The sequence below is a fragment of the Papio anubis genome, chromosome 8, assembly GCF_008728515.1.
Source record: "Papio anubis isolate 15944 chromosome 8, Panubis1.0, whole genome shotgun sequence".
Classification (NCBI taxonomy): domain Eukaryota; kingdom Metazoa; phylum Chordata; class Mammalia; order Primates; family Cercopithecidae; genus Papio; species Papio anubis.
In genome coordinates this window covers 68,720,770-68,743,847 of record NC_044983.1, presented here as the reverse complement: position 1 = coordinate 68,743,847, position 23,078 = coordinate 68,720,770, and the positions used below count along the sequence as shown (strand labels likewise).

Below are 23,078 nucleotides of genomic sequence, written 5' to 3'. Positions count from 1 at the left end.
AATGCCATGTTATGGTACAGATAATAAAAGTAAAGAAGCTTGTTACTTTCAAAATGTGGTCCTGGCAGGAGATATACATAGATCAGAATGGATCTAAAGGACTCGCAGCTGCCAGGAGAAGCTTGGACCTACCTGATCTTTAGGCACAGAAAACAGTGCTCCTTCCAATGGACACCCTTGGGGCCATTGCTGCCAGGAGAGCCCAAACTCTGGGCCAGACTAAGAATTCCCATGGGTTTGGCTGTGGGGGCTTCTGATTTGTTTGTGTCCTTCCACCCTACTTCCTTCCTTTGCTGGAGCCTCCATCAGTGCTTTGGTTTCTAACAAATGATATGAACAGATCAGAGTCTGTTTCAATGTAGAACATTATCTAGGGAGGAGGGGAAACATGCCCAATGCCATTTCATTCATTCATTCATTCATTCGTTCGTTCAATGAATATGATTAAGCACCTACCACGTGCCAAGTGCCAGGAATGAAATAAAAAACTATCATGATCCTCAGGGCATCAACAATAAACACAACAAATGAATCTGTAATTATGAATTATGGCAATGCTACAAGGCAAGGAACACCAAGCTCTGAGAGGAAATAAGTGTGTGTGTGTGTGTGTGTGTTTGTGTGTGTGTGTGTGTGTCTGTGTCGTGGGGCTGGGCAAAGACTAGAAAAAGCTGGCCAGAAAAAGACTCCCTGAAGAGGAAATAGTTAGTCTGGGAATTAAAGGGTGAGTGGGACCCAGCTATGCCCAGTGTGGGGAGAATATTCCCAGCAGAGTAAAAATGTGTACAAGGGTCCCGGGGTGGGAAAGAGCTTGGTGTGTTCAAGGGGTAAAGAGACCCATGTGGCTGAACTTGGAGCAGAGATGGGCGGTGAAGTGCAGGTGGAAGTGGAAGGTCAGGCAGAGGCCAGGTTACGCAGGAATGGAAGCTTGTAGGTCACAGCAGGGAGTTCGGATGTCAGATGAAATCCAAATGAAATGAGGGAGTTTAAGTCATTTATTCTTTTAAAAAATTAGTGATCCATCTTTTAAAGTAATTGTACTTGGACGTGACTGGCTATCTCCATTAGGACTGTGAAAATGTGCTGCTCTTCTGTGTGATTCATTACTGAGATATATCACTTATTCTCCTTTGGCTGTGGTAGGAATCTCTGATAGCTGGAAAGCTCTTGAGAAAGGGGGACCAGTTGGTAAATGGGCAAGAACTTGATAATTCCTTGCACTCTGAATCTATATCCATTATCTCACTCTCCAATGAGCTGAGAGCCAGAGGTGCCTGCCAGGCCTTCAGCAGAGCTTTTAAGTGTCTATTTTCTGTCTGTGCTCTCTTCTGTCTGTGCTCTCTTCTGTCTGCTTCTCTGACTCTGTTCTCTACTCCTCTATGGTGCTTGAGATCACCTCACAAATAAATTGCTTGCATTTAAATCCATGTCTCACAGGCTGCTTCTGGGGAGACCCAACCCGAATATTAACTTGAGTTTAAACAAAGAAGAAAAGAAAAGAGAAAGCTTACCGAGCTTCTTGGCACCCATTAAATCTAGGCTTTCTTCTCCTAAAAGGGGTGGATGATGTCATCAAATTCTAACTCTGAAGCAACTGAGAAGCTGTGACAAACTTGGAGTCAAAGGCCACCATGCCACTCCTAGGTGCCACAGTCTATCGGCTCCATTAACAGCTGGTGAAACTCAAGTGAAGATTGAGAAGGTCAGATTGTAAAAAGAATATTTTGATATGCTGTGAATAGATGTGAATTAGATAAGCTAGTGGGAAAGGGGACACGAATACTATTGGAATCGTCCAGAAGGAAATCTGTGTCAGGCAGCCATAATAAATGACTTGTAATAAATCTGTCAGAAGTTTCCTTACTTCCCCTATCCTCCATGACCAAAGATCTCTTGTGATCTATGATGGCTTGCAATCCAAATAATCAAAAGTTCACAAGCTAACCAAGAATAGAATCTTTGGTGCAGTATAGGAATAAATACTTCTTAATTTATTTCATCTTCTGACACAAAATATTTTGTGAAACACCTTTTTATTCCTGTAATTCTGAGTGAGTGTTTTTTATTTTGTCTCATAATGAAGCTATTGAGATGTCATTGTTCTGGACCCTACAACTTTCTGATTCTCTTTATGGAGCTTTTAAAATCATGGATTGGAAAAATAGGATATAGCGTTTTGCTAAGGACAAACTGTAACCAACAGGAACAACTTGATGCAGTGATTGATTCTGTAATTTTGAGGACTGCAACTGTGAGACCAAACCAAATACAAGAAACAAATACTAGACAAGAGACACATATGATGATGGAATCCTGGGAGGCTAAGTTCAGTCAGAAAACCCTCCCCAGTGTCATCTTTTACCATAAGAACTGAGTCTAACTCAAGGCCATATTACTAAGTTCTGAGTTAAGGCTATGGCAAAATTGTATTTTATAGTGATGTCCAAATGTTAATCTTTGAAACAAGTGCATTCTTTTGTATGCCTTATTAAGTATTGTTCAAGCCTAACACATCACAGCAGGACTAGCTAGACTCAAGGCTGAAGGTGGAAGAAAAGAGGTATTGAAATAATGAAGGATAGAAGGAATCCTTCTCAATCAGCTCGCAGCCTAGGGGATCTCTTTCAATGCCTTTTGCTTCGATGGGCCAATGAAATTATGAAATCATGAAAATAAAAAGGGAAGGGCTAACAAGAGCCAACAAAAGCAGGAAGTGACCTGTTAGTGGTTTTCTGAAAGATGTAGGTATGCATGGCGGATATTGGGAATGAACTCTAACGTGGCTCATTCTGGCTTCTTTAGGTAGTCGACTTGTGATACCTATAGGTATTTAGTTGATGAATGAAAGCATGTTTTAAACTAGTTTGGAAATTTAAAAAATACTGACATGTTTATGTTGCTTGGGACCCTTTTTATGTCAGGGGTAGCTATGTGCTACCAAAAACTATAAATGCAGAAGTTCAAATCAAGCTTTCAAAGAAGTCAGAGTGCTAATTCTTGTGGGAAACACTATGAATTGGAAAGTACGAGGATGACAGGAAAGTGGATCACACTTCAAGGGAAAAAAGGTTTGGCATCTAGGTCATGGGCACGTCTTCTGTCTTCTGGTTCTTTCCTTTTCTTATGTTTAATTTTAAATCCTGAAATAATTCAATGTAAAAGCTGATTACAGTCTGAGACACATTAGAACTTTGAATGAGAAAGTTAAATGTGACGCCATATTGATTTTATGGTCATGGTGAGGAAATAGCATTTTTAAATTACATCTTCAGATTTGGTAAGTGGACTTCAGAATCAAGGAAGAAGAATGGCTTTAGTTGTCCATCAGGGGAATCCTAATACATATTGCTGGACTCCAGGGAGCAGCCCAGTGCACGGCTGGCTGCCGAGAAACCAGCTGAGCCCCACGCCGACCAAATTGTGTGGAAAAGCGTAGACCAACAGCACAAAGACTCCAGGGCCAGATTCTTGGCCTGACTCTGCCTCTTCATGCGTGACCGTGAATACTCTTTACCTCTCTGGGCCCTGGTGGCTCATCTCTAAACTCCAACCCTCATAGTTTACAAGTCTACAAGCCATGGAGAAAGAAAATAGAGTAAACAGGAGAAACTTAAAGTATAGGGGTCCCTATGCATGGCCCTAAGCCCTGTTTCTTATGAAGACACATTTGCTGAGAAGAATTGACCTGGGTAGGTGATGGGATTGTTGGTGGGTGAAGTACATTTTCTTTTTCATACCTTCTTTTTTGTTTATGTTGTCTATGATGAGAATGTCTTGTTATAATAAAAATGTTATGGGCAGGGGCAAATAAAGTTAATATCAAGGAAAAACAAAAGCAAATATCTGATCTCGGCCCAGGGAGTATGAGAAATTCCCCTGAAAGCATCCGTCTCTTCTGCTTGGGTGTGTTTCCCTGGGTCAGACCCACATTTAGGATCCACGGGTATCCAGCTGCTTCTAAGGGCTACCAGGTTATCAATTCACCATCAGGGTGGGCAGGTAGAGTCAGTGTCAACTGGGACCTGCTGAGACTTTGTGTGCATCTCCTGATACAGGGCCTGGGGCCAGGCGAAGTTTACATGGGGCTAAACTCAGCTGTTTGTGTTGGCGGGAACAGCCTGACAACCTGGCGGGATTTACTCAGGTGAGCGTCCTTTTGTGCTGTTTTTCAGCTCGCCCATGCTTCGTGGGGGAATGGAGCCCCTGGAGTGGTTGTGCAGACCAGTGCAAGCCTACAACCCGTGTGCGGAGGCGCTCTGTGCAGCAGGAGCCTCAGAACGGTGGGGCGCCCTGCCCACCCCTGGAAGAGAGAGCCGGCTGCCTGGAGTACTCCACCCCGCAGGGCCAGAACTGCGGGCACTCCTATGGTACTGATGTTTTCATGGTTGCTGCCTTTGTTATCTGTGATGACTTTTTGACCACTTCATCCCATAAAAGGCCATATGCTGTGCCAGGGAAAGTTCCATCCACCACAGGGAGTGGGATGGGCCAGGCTGCCCAAAGTAGATAGGAAGCTCAGGAAATGCTTAATAAAGGAATTATGGCCAGCTGTGCAAACGCCTGCCTTTCCCTCACTTCCCTTCGTGTGTTTTATAATCCGATGGCCCATTCTCATTGTGCATGGGCTCAGTAATGAAATAAACCGCATGCTTGTGGTTTTGAGTGAACTCAATCAAGCTAGTCATGAAGGACTTTAGATAGGAGGATGACATTTCACACAGCATAGTAAGTGTTCAGGAAGGATAACGCTATTTCACCTTCCACTGCAATTCCTGTTTCATTATGCACACTCACACATGTGGGAAAATCGCAGAAAAATCACAGAATTCTAAACAATGATAAAATGATTGTTTTATTATTATTGTTATTATTATTTATTATTACTATTTTTGAGATGGAGTCTCGCTCTGTCACCTGGGCTGGAGGGTAGTAGCATGATCTTGACTCACTGCAAGTTCCGCCTCCCGGGTTCATGCCATTCTTCTCCCTCAGCCTCCCAAGTAGCTGGGACTACAGGCACCCGCCACCAGGCCCAGCTAATTTTTTGTATTTTTTAGTAGAGACAGGGTTTCACCGTGTTAGCTAGGATGGTCTCGATCGCCTGACCTCGTGATCCACCCACCTCAGCCTCCCAAAGTGCTGGGATTACAGGCGTAAGCCACTGCACCCAGCGTTTTATTATTATTTTTAAATGATTCCTTTTACCTGCCTCTCCTCTCAAGACTGGATTGGGGCTAAAGTAATTTGAAAAGATCACTCTGGTTTTGGAGTGGCCAATGGAGGGGCCAGGAATCGGCTCATTAATGAGCCAGAGACCGTACAAGGCTCACAGAGAAATAAATGAAAAAGTTAATGTGTTGATCTGCATTGAATCCAATAGGGCAAACACTGACTTCTCAGGATAGCAAAAACCATATGTTTCTCATAGGAATGTGGAAATTTCATGTCAACACAATCCTTGTAAAGCCATTTTGTTCCTTCTTTTTTTCCACACACGAATATTTATTGAGAGTCTACTTGATGCCGGGTGCTGGGCTGGGCACTGGGGTCACGATGGTGAGAGAAGTTGATGTGGAGCCTGCTGTCAGGTAGATCATAGCCTAGTGAGAGGGGTGCAATCATCAGATAATCCAGGGAGTTAATGGATTTACAGCTGCAGTAATTGGTGCAACCTGTAGAAAACAAGTGAGAGGTGCAGGGAGCTCTCAGCGAGTGTAATCAGGTGATTCGCCTTGGTCTTGAGGGAAAAGGAGGAGGAGGGGCTTCCCTGGAGATGGGGCTGAGGTATGTAGACTGCCCAGGCAGGCGGACTAGTGCGGTTAAACCTGATGGCCAGGTGTAGAGGGTTTGAGGGATTTGGAAGCTGATCGAGGGAAAAGCTGTATCCACGAGAGGCAGTAGCACAGCAAGCTTTACTGGGCAGTGCTTGGACAGGGCTGCATGAGAGGGGCCGCCCTCACAGCATGAGACTTTTCAGAGGCTTATGGTGAGCTGGGGAGAAGGGCACAGCAACTCCTGGGGGAGAGGGAGACTGGAAAGGGGCCTTAAATGTCAAGGTGAGGTCATCCAGCAGCACAGTGGGGAGTCTCTTGGTCAGAGACCTCAGAAGGGCAGCAGCATCTTGGGGTCTGATAACACAAGGCCTATCAGTGGCCAACAGATGCTGGGTATAGTTTCACAGGTGTGCAGGCAGGCAGGCCTAGGTGGCTAAAAATCTGCCTATTTGGCTATTTAAAAACAGTTGCATGTGTAAAAAATTTGAATTTTGTGCCAGCATGTTTGCGAGCTAAAGGGTCTTAGCCTAGCGTGAGGAATAAGCATCTTTGGCTCTTTTATGTAACATGGGGGAGCGCAAGGCCTGCACGCAATTGGCAAAGGAAGGTTGGCGTGTGGGGCGCACAGAGAACACCCTATTTGGGATTCTGGGCTTTATCTTTGGGGTGTTCTTTGCGGGGGAGATCACTCTGGTAGTGGAGTGGCAAGTGGAGGGGCCAGAGTGTTGTCCCCCATTGATGCGGAGGTCATATTAAGGTCACAGGGAGATCACTGAGCGCTTCAGGCATGGCTGCTCACAGACATATGCCCAGTCGCTTTCAGAGACACTACACAAACGGCTCGGGGAGGAAGACGCTGTGGGACATTGTGGATGTTTTCGGTGGTTCTTAAAAGCCAGCGCCAACCTATCAGGAAAAGCAGCCCACCTACTCCTGTGCCGTGCCTGACTGCTAGAGGGTTCCTTCAGCACATCAGGCTCTTCAGTGGGGCACCAGGCTGTCGCGCTCCCCTTCCCAGCCCTGGGTCTCTACCCAGGACAATGCAGGCAGTTGTTAGCGACTATGTCTTAGCATATCTGTACTGAACAGCCTCCTTCCCTACTATCATAAAATAAAAGATGTCAGCTTGGGAAGAGAGGAGAAATCTCTACTTGAGGGAGGGCGGCTGGCATTTGCAGTCCTGACTTTGGTCCCCAGCATTCCCCTCCTGTTGGAGATGTCTTGGTGATGATTACTCCTGTCACAAGCTAGTTGGGGAAGACAGGACCCCTCCAACAACCCTGTCTGGTGATTCCTAACAGGTGGTCCTGGAGCAGCAGCATCAGGATCTGCTTCCTCAGCCTCACCCACCCAGACCCATGAGATCATAATCCCTGCATGTGGGCCCAGCACTCTGCATTCTAGCAAGGCTTCCAGGGGCTTCGGATGCTCACTAGAGTTTGAGAGCCACTGCTGTAGCCCAAGCGTGACAGACACCCCCCTGTCATAGCTGGGTCACCTAAGTAGCACTTTCCTGAAGGCAGAAGTTCCCAAAGCGTATCCTCTTTTATTAGAATAGTTGTGCAAGAAAAGGGATTAGTAGGAAAATATGGGGTAAATCAAACAGTTTTCGCTACCAAAGAACTTTTCAGAGCCTTTATTATGTGGATCTGCATTTTTATTCTATAAGAGAGAGAGAGGATTTGCAGTATTTTCCCACTTAATTTGATTATATGACCTCCCTTTCTATGGAGCGTCCCACTAAAATCGTTCATGTGCTGTGGAATGGTCTTTGGAAAATGATGGTTTACTAGAGGAAAACAAGAGGGACATGAGAGGCAATCACGTGAACATCCAATTTGGTGGATTCTCCATGGGCCCCAGGCCCTGTTTCACTCCAGGCACTATGCATTCACTTATGGGTTTCATTAACTTAACACTCACTGAGCACCTCCTATGTGTGCCAGTACTGTGCTAGGTTTTAGAGATCCAAACTTGATTAACAAACATATCACAGCTAAATAGAACTCACGGTGGTGAGCTCTGGGATAGAAGGAAACACAGGTTGGCGTGGGAGCATGGAGAAGCAGCCCACACTCAACCTGGAGGCTTTCATCCTGCTGCATGATCACCTGTGTCCCTGTTACTGCCTCCCACCCCCACCGGACTTCCTGTTCACAGATCAGGCACCTTTGTGGTGTGGCACACGAATCCCTAATGTTTGCATAGCAGAGAGATCTTACAGACATCATTGGTTCAGCCTTCGTAGCAACCCCGTGGAGTGTATTCATTTTCTATGGCTGCTGCTACAAGTTACCCCAAATTTAGTGGCTTAAAACAACACAGATTAGGTGGGGTGTAGTGGCTCATGCCTGTAATCCCAGCACTTTGGGAGGCCGAGGTGAATGTATCCCCTGAGGTCAGGAGTTCGAGAACAGCCTGACCAACATGGTGAAACCCCGTCTCTACTAAAAATAAAAAATTAGCAGGGTGTGGTGGCATATGCCTGTAATCTCAGCTACTTGGGAGGCTGAGGCAGGAGAATTGCTTGAACCCGGGAGGCAGAGGTTGCAGTGAGCCAAGATTGTGCCGTTGCACTCCAGCCTGGGCAAGAAGAGTGAAATTCTGTATCAAAAAAACAAAACAGATTTATTATCTTACGTTTCTGAAGATCAGAGTCTGACATGGGTTTCTTTGGGCAAAAATCAAGGTGTCAGCCGGGCTACAGGCCTTTCTGGAGGCTCTGGGGGAGACTCCTCTTCCTTGCTTTTTCCACCTTCTAGAGGCTGCCCGCATCCTTTCCTCACTGCCACTGCCCTCTATCCTCATAGCCAGCAACAGTGCATTTCTCTGTCCCTTTCTTCTGTTGCCACATCTTTTTTTTCTTTTTCTTCTTTTCATATAAGATGGAGTCTTGCCCTGTCACCCAGGCTGGAGTGCAGTGGTGCAATCATGGCTCACTGCAACCTCTGCCTCCCAGGTTCAAGCAATTCACCTGCCACAGCCTCCCAAGTAGCTGGGATTACAGGTGCCCGCCAACACACCTGGCTAATTTTTGTATTTTTAGTACAAATGGGGTTTCGCCATGCTGGCCAGGTTCTGACCAACTCTTTCTAAGGCTCCTGTGATTACATTGGGTCCACCTGGAAAACCCAGGCTATGCTTCCTATTTTAAGGTCAGCTGAGCAGCAACCTTAATTCCACCTGTAACCTTAATTCCTTGTTCCCATGTAATATAACATATTCACAGGTTCTGGGGATCAGGACACGGACATCCTTGGGGTCACAGTTCTGCCTCCACAGAGAGGTAGGACAGAGTCATTATCCTTGGTTTACACCTGAGGACATTGGAGTTCCAAGAGGTGACAGCACATGTGAAGGATTACTGGAACTTAAACCTGGATCTCCTGGCTATAAGTCCTGTGGGATTTTCCCACCTCAATAGTGTTTTGCTATTAACTGTCATCATTACAGCTAAAATTGTAATTATAGATTCTTGTAACTAAGTAGAAATATAAAGGCCCGTGAAGCCAGTGAAGGAAACATGATCCCCGAAGCTCTCTTATTAATGATCAAGTAGCTATTTCCTTTTTCCTGTTTCATTTAATGCATACCATGATTATACTTTTATCATAAAAACAAATTTAAAAAGCCACATTACTGAATGTGTTGCACATCAATGACAATTGTTTATATATATGTGTTTTCCTCCTAAAAGGAGACCAATGGTGCAATATGATAAACCATATGCCTCTAGGTAGATATTATTTGTCAATTTTTCATTTTACTCTCTTCTGCACCATATCTACAGACCAGTGATTCCAGGCCTGCTTTTGTGACACCCCATTGTGTCAGAGGGCGTTACGAAATTCTCAAAGCAAATTTAATTTACTTTCATGTTCAAAGTAAGTATATGCAATGCCCTGCTTTTAGAAGTGGAAGTTGTTGTAAAACCAAACAATGGTAGGCTGATAGAACGCCAGAAACACTGGCAAATCGCCTATGAACAAAGAATATATTGCACTTGAATACTGTTGCCAGGAAGGGGAACTTAGATTTATTGGGGGCCTTTGTCCTGGGGATGCTGGGTTACGTGTTTCTGCACATTAGCAGAAATGGGGCGGGAGGCAAAAACAATTTCTAAGTTATTTCATTACTTAAGTAATGCAAATTGAATCGGGGGAGGGTGTATTAAAAAGTGGTGCTGGTTCTGGGACCTCCAGGCAGTCTGGCTCATGTGAGGAGAGGGACCTTGGCAATAGAATGTACCACTACCAAGCCCAAGGCCTGGGGGCAGGACATGGAGGGGAGCAGCCCTGGCTTGCTCTTAGGATGCACCCTAATCCCAAGAGCATGAAACCAAGCTTGATAGAAAGTCCTAAAAAACAGATGGGCCAAGCTTGGTGGCACATGTCTGTAATCCTAGCACTTTGCGAGGCCAAGGCAGAAGGATTGCTTGGGCCCCAGAAGACCAGCCTGGGCAACAGAGTGAGACCCTGTCTCTAACACAAACAGAAAATGGAAAACAAAAATGAAAACCCCCAAGTCCTCAGAAGATAGCTTCTGTGCTGGGTTCTTGCTTAGTCACGTACTATTTATCTTCCCTTCATTTAACCTCGGTGAGCCTCAGTTTTCTGATGAATGAAATTGGTATAACACCACTTTGCAAAGTTTTGGTGAAGGTTAGTAACATATGATGTGAAATTACTTTGTAAATGAGAAGGCCATACACATACCAGGGGCCATGGTACCCAGGGGGTGACCCTGCGTCCACTGCGTGCCCTCCCTGGCTCCCCTACCTCATGGCCTGAGGGCACTCCAGATACAAGGGGCTAAAAGTTTCTCTTTTCTGTTCTTAAATCTGACTTCACATAAAACACAGTGATTAGTGACAGAAAGGGAAAATAAAGCCGAATTTAAATAATTCATGGGAAACGTGCTGCAGGCAGTACTGGAACTTTGTCATCTGTGTTATTATAGAGGCAGTGGAGTGCCGCCCTGAGGAGTTTGATTTCGGAGACATTGCCTGGCTGGGCTATATTTAGGTATGAGCCTTAAACAGATTTCTTAACCTCTCTGTGCCACAGTTTTCTCATCTGTGAAATGGGGAAATAATAGGATCTATCTCAAGAGGCTTGTGAGAATTAAATTAAAAATGAAAAGTGACTTAGAGTTGTCCCTGGAAACTCAGAAGTGTGTAATTGTTAGCTTTTATTTTTATTATTATAGAACCTTTTCCAAGAATTTTGTATCAGAAACTAGAGTCATATATTTATGTTTTCCTTCCATTTCATAACCTTTTTTATGAGCTATACATTAAGAACCTTGCCTTTGAACTTTTGTAATGATATATGCATACAAACTCGATTACATAAATATCTGAGCTAAAGAATCCCCAAAAAATTACAGGTGGACTTGTATAATGCTGCATGGATTTAGCAGTAAATTTATTCTTCACTTAGTGAAGAAATACATACATGTGTCTGAAGAACAGAAATGAAAATATATGGGAGAACTAAAATCCTTTAGATGTTTGTGTTTCTGATAATTCTGTCTGAGAGAAACAGAGAGGGATCCTGATATACGTGCACTCACTTGTTCTTTCTAATTCTGTCTGTAGATCTTAGAAATGCAAACGCTACGGTCACATTTGGAAAACAATTAAACATGTCAGTGTAGCAAAAAAAAAGAGCTACACAGGAGCAAGTGGCTACCTGGTATTAGGCAGCTGCTCTTGTCTTTTTTTTTTTTTTTTGAGACAGTCTCACTCTGTTGCCCAGGCTGCAGTGCAGTGGTGTGATCTTGGCTCACTGCAGTCCCCGCCTCCTGGGTTCAAGCGATTTTCCCAGCCTCCTGACAGAAGGGTCTACGGCTGACTGCCACAACATCCAGCTCACTTTTATATAATTTTTAGTAGAGACCGGGTTTCACCATGTTGGCCAGACTGGTCTTGATCTCCTGGCCTCAAGTGATCTGCCTGCCTTGGCTTCCCAAAGTGCTGGGATTACAGGCATGAGTCACTGTGCCTGGCCTCTTGTCTTAAATTCCCTAGTAATACAAAAATAACTCCTCATTAAGAAAAGCTCAAGAAGAGTTAAGGTTTGTCATCTTGGGATAGTAAAGAGATAGGTAAAATCAACATGTAGGCTTGAAGCATCTGTTTTGCAACCAGTATCCTCACATTGTTGAACTCATGTTGATGATGACTTTGGCATTTCACAAGTTGATATCAGCTGTGTCTACCCTTCCTGGAATTGCCCAGTTTCTGAAACAGAGGTAGGGAGGACTGTTGAGCCATCTTGGCTGCAAGGCTCGGTATAGGAACAGGAGACTACAGGGAAGTAGGGCCTGTGTGTCTTGGGTGCAAACCCATGACCTCATTCATTCACTCACTGGTTCATTTATTCCTTGCACAAATATTTATTGAGTGTGTAAATGTGTGAAGCTATAGTGATGGACAAGGCAAAACTCTTCCTTCCTCAAGATGACAACAGAGTCAATCCAGGAGACTGGAACCTATAGGTGTTATTATAGCAACAAATGCCTCCCTAGACTTAGTGATGAGGTAGAGAGGAGACACACAAACACGATAGAATTAAAGTGAGCAGAGGCAGGAGGAAGGATTCTTGGCACCATTTTTTTTCTCTGACCCAGAGCATCAGAGTTGGGGTAGAGTTGTGGGGAGGAAGAGGGAAAAGAAGGGGACCACTGAAGACTTCCTTTCCCTGAGCTTGTGTGGGGACAACGCTGTGCAGGCTGGCACTGGGCAGCCACATTGGTACTATGTGGTGGGCAGAGCTTCCATGAACTTTTCCCGCTGTGGTTACCTGAGGCTTGGGGAAGACTCACCTTCTTTCCTCCTCTGCTTTTTCTGCCCTTTTTTTTTTTTTTTTTGAGATGGAGTTTCACTCTTTTGCTGGAGCGCAGGAGCGCAATCTCAGCTCACTGCAACCTCCACCTCCCGGGTTCAAGTGATTCTCCTGCCTCAGCCTCCCGAGTAGCTGGGGTTAACAGGCACTCACCACCACTCCCAACTAATTTTTTTATTTTTAGTAGAGACAGGGATTTGCCCTGTTGGCCAGGCTGATCTGGAACCCCTGACCTCAGGTGATCCACCCACCATGGCCTCCCATAGTGCTGGGATTACAGGCATGAATCAACACGCCGGCTGCTTTTTTCCTTTCTCATTTTTTTCTCCCTTTGGTTGTCTGTTTTCTCTCCTTCCATCCCCTTTTACTCTCTTTTGTCTTCTCTTTCTCATTTCTTCTTTGTTTCCTTTCTATTCTTTTATTATCTTATTTTTCCCTTTCTTTCTTTCTCTTCCTTTCATTTTTAAAAACCCCCTCTTCTCTTCATAATCTCTATTATCTCACTTTTTCCCTTGTTCCCCTTCTCACCCCCATTTTCCTTTCCTTCTAGTTTTTCCTCCTGGCCCCTCTCCTTCCTCACACAGTTGTATTACTGCAGACAAATGTGCTTGTCAAAGGCCTGCAGGCCCCCTCCCTACCCATCTGTGTGCACATACATCTTTATCGAATTTGTAAGTTGGCCTTATTTCACACCTTGATGGTGTGCCGTAGCCCTGTGAGTTTAGGAATGGAGACCTTTAGACAGGTACAAAACCAAGATTGGGAAACGATGCTCTGAGTACTTTGGCTCCCTGAATTCAACAGAAATCTCCCTTTTCCAGTTCCTGCCTTTATAACTACCTCTGCATTCAACAAGGAGAGAACACGACAAGCTACGTCTCCACACTGGTCTACGCACACAGAGGATGCTGGGTAATTTCGTGTTTTTTTTTGTTTTTTTTTTTTTTAAATCATGTTTTTCCAGTTATATAGTCAAGTCAATGCAAGAGGGTCAACTTGGTTTATGTTTTCTTCTGTTACTTGCTCTTTGACTTTGGCTAAAATATGGACTCCTCATCAGGGTTGGGAAAATACTTGTCCCCTCCTGGTTTTTGTGGGGCTATAAAGAAGTATCTACCTCTCAGGTCCAATCTCCAACAAGAAACAAACTGTATACAAATGAGATTATTTTACGAGCTTATTTTATCAATCATACTAAGGATGCTTCTCTTGCAGTCTTTATGGGACCTTAGACTTCAGCACCACCTCTGTTTGGTGAATTTGAAAGTGACACACACTTCAAGTCAGAGGTTTCTTACGGAAACCTATTGGCACAGGCTGGAAGTCAGCTTCACGCTCAACTGAAATCCATTCTTCTGCCATCAGATAAGGAATACCAGACAGCTGCATGCTTAGGTCCCCACACTGCCCTCACTAGCATAAGACCTTGAACAACTTTTTCCACCTCAGTTTTTTCTTCCTAAAAAATGACTGTTAATAACCTACCACATGAGGTTGGTATGAGCATTTAATGAGAAAATAGCATTGAAGAGATGCCTGAGGCTGGGCCTGGTGGCTCATACCTGTAATCCCAGTACTTTGGGAGGCTGGGGCAGGAGGATTGCTTGAGCCCAGGAGTTTGAGACCAGCCAGGGCAACATAGTGAAAACCGCATCTCTATGAAAAATAAATAATAAAAAAAAGAGATGTCTGGGGTTAGCTGTCTGAAATTGATTGAAACCACATTGTAGGATTTCTTATCTCAATAACTAAAGATACTGTTACCTTTAGTTACTAATTAGCTGTACCTATCATTATTAAAGGTCTTTAAAGCAGATTCTCCAAACACTTCCCATTCAACCTATTGTAACTCATAAGTGTATGGGTAAGAAATTAGCCCATGGAACTGACAATGCAACAAGTTTCTGCTACAATACTCAGAGTTTTTACTATGTCTTGTTTCCCTGAAGAATTGGAAAACTGTTGAAGTACAGATTTCTAAAATATTCCACATGTCTGGATGCTCCCCTGGGCGTTCAGTGTCTAGTCACATATAATGTTAGAGATTTCCACAGCTCAGTTTAAGGTGACACTAACTTCTTTCAGAAAAGTACGTCTCAGCCTCCCACTTCTGCTTTCACCTGTGATGTCCAATATAACCGTGATGATTGACTTCAAGTCAAAACTCATCATCATTACTCCAGACCATGCACGTGAGGTGGGTGGAGAGGGCGAGGAATATCCCGGGTACTTTCGTGGAGCAGAACAGCAGAGGTGCTGGCCTAGGTGTTAAGGACTAGCCCTCCTGGGCTCACGTTTTAGGGTTCTCAGGCTCAAGCAAGTGCTTGTTCAATTTATAGAATTCCTTAAGATCAGCAGAATTATCAAGGGCTGGGTTTCTACAAAAACCTGGCCTTCTGTGCACAATTTAGTGATCTGATTAGACAGGGTACAGGATATCCAAACTTCTGCACATTTATGTTGCCCAGAGAGCTCAGTGATGGACTGAAAAAGGGCAGAAAGGTTCTTTGTGATTATCAGTAGTGTTTCACCGTGGTTCAGGGAATGAGAAACCTTAAAGGTGATTGACACGTAACTTGTGAAGATGCACTCACTACCTGCTCCAGTCGGCCAGATGCCCTCGGAGGTGACAGGCTTCCTAAGACTTTCTACAGCGTTAGGCCACCGCTCGTTACAGCAAGTGTCATTGTTACTTCTTTTGCTGTAGATACTGTATGGAGTTTAAGACAGAGTCCTTGACTCCTCACTGTGCTCTGGAAAACCGGCCCTTGACTAGATGGATGCAGTATCTCCGAGAGGGATACACGGTGTGTGTGGATTGTCAGCCTCCAGCTATGAACTCTGTGAGCCTTCGTTGTTCCGGAGATGGCCTGGACTCCGATGGGTAAGGAGGGAAATTAACTGAAGTACTTTTCTTGTCACTCATTCTGAGAAACCTGTCCTCTCCATGTCTGGACAGCTGACCAGTATGTAACATATCAAGGGATGACTGGGAAGTCAAAACAGTAGGTGAGGAGGACCATCTTTCTGGCACTGCTAGGGGCCAGGGCTCCAGTTCCCACCATGGAACCCACAGGCCCTATACACCAGCAATGAATATGGATCCATTTGGATATTGGGGGCTGGGAGTGGTGGCTCATGCCTGTAATCCCAGCACTTTGGGAGGCCGAGGCGGGTGGATTACTTGAGCTCAGGAGTTGAGACCAGCCTGGGCAACATGGTAAAACCCCATGTCTACAAAAAATTAAAAATTAGCCCGGCATGGTGGTGCATGCCTCTAGTCTCAGCTACTGGGGAGGCTAGCTGGGAGGGTCACATGAGCCCCGGGAGGCGGAGGTTGCAGTGATCTGAGATCGCACCACTGCACTCTGGCATGGGTGATAGAGCCAGACTCCGTCTCCAAAAAAAAAAAAAAAAAAAAAGGATATTGGAGTTTAGAGCACATTCCCAAATGATCACCAAAAACCTGATCACTCCAACTCCAAAGTGGTGTTCTGAAGATCACTAGAATCAGAATCTCATGAGCTGGAGATGTAAAATGTGCAGATTCCTGAACCTCATTTCCTACTAACTGAATCACTCTTTGGAGGTGGATTTTTTAATAATGTCTTAGGTCAGGATCCAGAAAACGTTTTCTGTAAAGGGCCAGAGAGTAGCTATTTTTGGCTTTGTGTGGTCTCTGGGACAACTCCTCAACTCTGACTTTGTAGCAGGAAAACAGTCACAGACACTATGCGAACCTTGGATTTGTGCTAACAAAACTTTATTTATGGACCCTAAAATTTGAATTTCATATAATTTTCATGTGTCACAAAATATCATTATTGTTTCAACACTTTAAAACATAAAAATTATTAACTCACAGTCCAGACACAAAGAAGGGGTAGGCTGCCTTTGGCCTCTACAGGGTCTAATCTGGGGACCCCCGCCCAGGTAATTCATACCCGCGGTGAAGTTTCAGAACTGTTGCTTGGTGGGGCTTCTTCATAAAACCCTGACTGAGACAGTGGTGGGGTCATTTCTGCAGTATAACAATCTTATAAAAATCTGTAGGTTTCTCTGAAAGAATTGACTCCAAAAACGTTTTACCGTCATGCACCTGTATCCCAGTTCTGCACTTATTTAGTGTTTAAATTTGATAACACTATTCAAAACTAAAAGAAGAGTCAACTTCATGCTGGGCAACTACTGGGCAAAGACTAATTTAGGTCACACACAGATTATGGTTTTCAGTATGTCAAGTGAAACTGGTAGAAATACAGATTAAAATGTAAAATATGGGCCTTTCCAGTCAATTATTATTCCTGTAGAATGTTTTCATATTTAATAACTTGTATTTATGTTTATTAGTCACTAGAGCCTCATGGCCCCCACTGAGCACACCATATGAACAATAAAGTGGGCAAGGAATTTATATCAAATAGAAAATATTTACATAATGTTTTTCTGAATACCTCATCCATGTTTTGATTTTAAATGAATTTATAATTTATTTTGTACACATAAAGTATTTACACCCTGGCTGAGGTAGCAGTGACTTTAAAAATAATAATTTTAATCATCTGGCTTTGCTCTTTTCAGCTCTCTCATTGTTTTTTCATTATGAAATCAAAGAGTTGGAAAGCATTAAAAGAGATCATTTAGTTCAGACCCCCCAGTGTAAATACACATGGAACAGTCAGCCATTTTCCTTTATGCAGCACTTGTACTCAAATAGAGCAGGAAAAGCAAATACAGTAACCCCAAGTTACTCTGTCAACATGAGGGTGTCCTAAAGTAGCAATTAATTAAAACTTGCTTTGAGAGAAACTAAACAAGGGAAACTCTGTTTGTGATCATTAAAAAAAAAAAATGGGGGAAATGGGTGCAGTGGGTCATGTTTCTAATCCCAGCGTGAGCCAGGAGGCCAAGGCAGGAGGATCCCTTGCACCCCGGAGTTTGAGACCAGCTTGGCAACACAGTTAAACTCCATCTCTACAAATAATTTTTCTTTATAAAATTAGCCAGATGTGGTGGCATGCACCTGTGGACCCAGCCACTTTGGAGGCTGGGGTGGGATGACTGCTTGAGGGCAAGAGTTTGAGGCTGCAGTGAGCCGTGATTGCACCACTGCACTGCAGCCTAAGCGGCAGAGGGATACCCTGTCTCAAAAAAAAAAAAAAAGGAAGGAAGGAGGAAGGAGGTAACACAGAGTTTTTAAGTGCATTCCAAATAATTTTTTTTTTTTTTTTTTTGAGACAGGGTTTCACTCTGTCACCCAGGCTGAAGTGCAGCAGTGAGATCATGGCCTCCAACTCCTGGGCTCAAGCAATCCTCCTACCCCAGCCTCCCAAGACCATAGGCATGTGCCACCATGTCTGGCTAATTAAAACAAATAGAGATATAAATTATATCTATATATATTATATATATAATTATAAATATATATATATAAATTTTTTTGTAGAGACAGGGTCTCACTGTATTGCTCAGACTGTGATCAGTATTTTTTAACTTCGAGTTTTAATTCTGTAAATTAGACTTTTCTTTGGTATACTTTTAGTGTAACTAACATTTTCGAAATATCATTTCAGAAATCAGACTCTCCATTGGCAAGCAATTGGTAATCCTCGATGTCAAGGAACTTGGAAAAAAGTTCGGCGAGTAGACCAGTGTTCTTGTCCAGCTGTTCACAGTTTCATTTTTATATAGATGGTGATATAAATATTTCCAAATGCATTTGTAAATGTGCTAAATATTCTCAAGTCATGTTCAATGTTTCCTAAACCTTCAATTTTGGCCAGAGTCCCCAAACACATCATTGCCACACTCTGAAGTAGAGAAAGAAAAATTAGGGGCCAGTTCTCAAGGAACACAGGTCCTTTATTTTTATTTTACCTAAGTTGAAGACCCACTCAAAAAGCTCCTGTGGTTTTATGTTCTTGACCTTTCATCTGGAGTCCTCTCATTCAGCAGGTGGCGTGTGAGACATAGAATACATGTCTGTTTGCTAAAGTAAAATTACTGTAACTCAGTCCAATTATTGGTGACGGAAGTGTCATTTAAGGGGATCTATGTTTTGAATCTTGCAGTCTTTCTTTCTATTTTATAATCTTTTAAAAGCTTCTCCCTTTAAAAAATGTATACACGAATGCACACTCTACACATATATTTCCATATATTTAATATTCCATAAATTTTGAAATAATTTCAAGAAAATTAACAAATAATTTTTCCACAGGGCAAATTATTTAAATTTTTAGTAAGCATTCTGTAATGAAAACCCAACAGCTATACTAAAAACATTTTTTGAAGAAGAATAAATTTTTTTTCGCATAAGTGAAAGGATCAAACGCTCATTCTAGGTCAATGGGAGTTCTTTTAAATGTTATAATTTTCTTGAAGAGAAATGTTGGTACCAGTGAATGAAACAATTGCTTTCATTCCGAAAATCTACCACCATTTGCATCTAAGATTATTTCCAAGGCTTAAAGCCTGAAGCTGAATAAAATACTCTTTCAAGAGTCCAACTTCAGGTTTAGTTGATGTAAGCTCACTATTTTTTTCCTACCGCATGCATTTCCTAATGTTTGGGGTGGATGGCGTGTCGGTTATGGAAGGCATAGACGTCATTACAGATGCTATGATCTCACACATACACAAGGAAATGTTAGTCTCCTTATTTTATGATTGGAAAATCAATGACCTAGAGGCAAAATGGCATGTTTAAGGACCTGGGATGACAAGTCATTCTGCAGTCAGTCAAAGAGCCAAATTTGGACTCCTCATCCAGGACTCCATGAAAAGCCTGACTTTGCCAAACACTGCACTGGAAAAGCTAAGCCCCTTTCATTTTTGAAGTAAATTTTGAATTCAAGATATTTAGTTTAAAGAATTGAGTCTTGACATGTAAACTACATGAAATTCCTTTGGTTTCAATTGAATAATATTCACTAACAAATGATTTACTAAAATACATATTTCTTGGTCCTTATCATGTAATGACAGATTGACAACAGCAATAGGGATGGAAATTTCCCCAATAATTAATAACACCGAGAGTGGCAATATTTCTGACTATATTTTCATTTAATTATCAAAGTTGTTTTTGTGGAAAATTAAATTTTTCAGAAATTAGTAATAAAATATGTGAGTCCATCAAGGTTAGCAACTTTAAGTCAGTATTAACATTTTCATACTGTTTCTAACATTCATAAAGCTAGATTTTTGAGGCTATGTCCAGGTAATTTCCAATGTTACTTAAAATTCTTATACTAGTAAATAAACTATTTGTTCACATTTATAGAAGCTCTATACTTGTTTGACTAGAAAATAACCCAAAATTTCTGGACTAGTCAGAGAATGATAAAATTTCACCAAAAACAAAACAAAAAATCCTTCAGAATTGATAGGTATAGGTACAGCGACTACTAATAGCAATGAAGCAATGGTGCATTTACAGTTCTGATATGTGTTATAACATTTAACATAATTGAGTTGTATAAAATAAATTTTTCACCTTATGCCTTCAATTTTTGGTGGATGACCAGTAATTGCTTTCTTATTGAAGTTAAATTTTTGTCATTTCTATTCTTGAGAAAATTTTATGGGCTAGAAGAGTTAACTTAATGTTAACTAACAGTTTTGAAAAGCTTGTTATTAATTTTAGCAAAGCCCAAGGGAAATAGTTCAGAACTGAAACATGCAGTCCAAGTGATGAATGAAAAACCAAAAGTTTTTATTTCCAAAGTTAAAAATCAAAGTATAAAAGACCTCTTGGCACTCTTTTTTAATAAGTACCTTAGTCTTAGGGCCCTATCCCCAGGCACTCTAAAAAGATTTACGAACTCTAGAATCCCTTATTAGACTCATTTTCAAAAGTGCTCGTGGAAAAGAATTTCAACAAAAATAAATACAGCCACCAGAAAAGAAGCGGAAAGAAGTAAGGGATAAAGGCCATTTTTGAAAAGTGAAAAACAAGTGAAGGAAAAAAAGAACAGAAAAAGGAATAAGGTGAACTATAATCACAGTATTCTTTTTAGAGTTTTGCTTTAGTTTTTATTTGAGAATGTTACAATTAAGCATAAACCACAACAGCAATAATTTAAAGTTTTAGGTTCTCATCTGGCATAAACATTTCAGTTAGCTATCTTTTCTAGATATGCACAAAAATGATATTCGGTTCCTGCCCTCTAAGAATATTCTAGTGAAGGTTCATACAAACAACCACAGGTTGGCTTAGAAAACAAAGACCTGGGCCTTCTGAGGTCCGAGCAATCAGACAAAGAGCACCATGAGGGAGAAGGTCACACTCTAGGTCAGGGTGACAGACACATGTTTACCCTCTCTCCTTCCTCAGATCCCACTGAAGAGACAGGGTTCACAGAAGAGAATAAGTCCATAGCAGATGAGAAGTGAGGTGGGCAGAATCAGCCCACAGATTTTGAATAATTTTTTTGAAAATTGAAAGCAAATGAGAACCTACTGATAGATGAACCAGAACAAAGGGGCCATACCCTTTAACACGGGTACACAAGAAGCTGGAATCACAGGTGAGAGCCATTCTTGGTGGGGCGGTCCCACCAAGCACCAAAGGATGAATAAAAAGACTCTCAGCCCTAGAGACAAATTTGTGAAATTGAAAATGAAGGATAAAGAAAAGACCATAAAACCTTCCAGAGAGAGAACATCAGATTACCTGTAAAGGAACAGGAGTCCCCATGAAGACAGCATTCTTCTCATCAGCATCAGTGCATGCTTAACATCTAACAGAAGAAAGCCTCCAAGCTCTGAGGGAAAATGAACATGAAACTAACATTTGATAGCAGCTATCACTAATAAAGTGTGAAAGCAACATGCAGACTTTTAAAGGCACAAGGATTGAAAGCTTTATTAAAATGTCCTAAGCAGGACATTCTTTTTTCTGGTTAAACATGGCAGGTTGGACACATGTATTTATGTGCCAATTCCCACTAAAATTACAGTTAAGGGATTTTCAAAGCCATCCCCCCACCAAAACAACAACAAAGCCCATCATATATAATGAGGAGGTCAAGAGAGAAAAAGCAGAAGAGATGGCCACAACATTTCAGGACCAGAAAAGATGGCTATTAAAATCGGAGGAGAAAGCCAAACACCTAGATCTACGGGTGAATTTGAGTAAGCAAGGTAATTTCTAGCACTCTGGAAAGGCTCTGGAACTGAAGGTTCCAGGTATTTCCTTCAATGGAATGAATGGCTGATGGTTGGTCTAAGTCAGAGCCTTAGATTCCCTCCCCCATGCTGTAGGTCAACAGCCTGACCGAAGGTTCAGTCTATGGAGGAGTTTGGATTGGAAACACCAGTCACAAAGACTGAGAATGAAGCCTGAGTGAAAGTCTATTCTGACTGGTGACCCCCAGTTCCCTTTTCCATGTGCTCTGAGAATATTGCAAGCAGGGATAGATATGCCCCTCCTTCACTCCCTCACTGCCATTCTCATCCCTACACACCAGTTTGTTAGATTCCTCTCTGAGGAAGTGGATTATCCAAGAGAAATGACAACAGGTGTTGACAGTTGATGGTCCCCTAATGAAGGAGCCATGTCCCTGTCTAATCACTATACAGGCATATCGCTACCTGGATGTCTTTGTTCAGGCTGCTATATATTAAAAAAAAAAAAAATACCATAGATTGGGTGGTTTAAACAACAAACATTTATTTCTCACACCTCTGGAGGCAGGAAAGTCCAAGATGAAGGTACCAGTAGATCTGATAACCAGTGAGGGCCCTCTCCTTGGTTTGGAGATGGATGCCTTCTCGCTGTCTTCAGATAGCATGGAGACAGACAGAGGGAGAGAAAGAGAGAGAAGAGAGAGAGATGGGACAGGAGGAAAGAGAAAGAGGAGAGTAAGCGGGGAAAGCTTTTTCATGTCCCTTCTTATAAGGGCTCTAATTTTATCATCAGGGCTCTATCCTCATGACTTCATTACCTCCCAAAGGCCCATCTCCAAGTTCCATCATATTTGGGATAAAGGTTTGAACATACGAATTTTGCGGGGACACAACCATGCAGTCCATAACATTTGACATGTCCCATCAGTGCTCACAGAACTTGAATCAGCTTTTTAACTTTTTTTAAGTATTATTTATTTATTTAGAGATGGTAACTTGCTATGTTGTCCAGATTGGTCTGAAACTCCTGGACTCAAGTGATCCTCCCACCTCAGCCTCCTGAGTCACTGGATTATAGACATGAACCACCTCATCTGGCTTCAATCAACTTTTTTGTTCTTGTCCATAAATATAAATGGACAGCACAGGACAACCAGACATTTCAGAAAAACCACTAACAAGAGCAACCAAAATTAAACATGAAGAAACAAGCAATATAACAAAACTCAGAGTAAATAAATCACTGATCACTACCAGGAATAAAGAGATGACATGATAAATCATAGAATAAGGACAGGATGCTCTAAAAAGGGAATATTTAAAG

The 23,078-nt window shown here is 42.5% G+C and overlaps 1 protein-coding gene across 1 annotated transcript in view; it reads left to right on the top strand.

Moving 5' to 3' along the window:
- SBSPON (somatomedin B and thrombospondin type 1 domain containing) overlaps positions 1-20,133 on the top strand; it is a 28,074-nt gene extending 7,941 nt beyond the window's left edge. Inside the window, exons 2-5 of the mRNA XM_009213207.3 lie at positions 4,173-4,367; positions 13,444-13,534; positions 15,330-15,506; positions 18,196-20,133. Coding sequence (XP_009211471.1) covers positions 4,173-4,367; positions 13,444-13,534; positions 15,330-15,506; positions 18,196-18,313 — 581 coding nt within the window. The 3' untranslated portion in view covers positions 18,314-20,133. The remainder of the gene's footprint in view (positions 1-4,172; positions 4,368-13,443; positions 13,535-15,329; positions 15,507-18,195) is intronic.
- Positions 20,134-23,078: the final 2,945 nt, after the last annotated feature.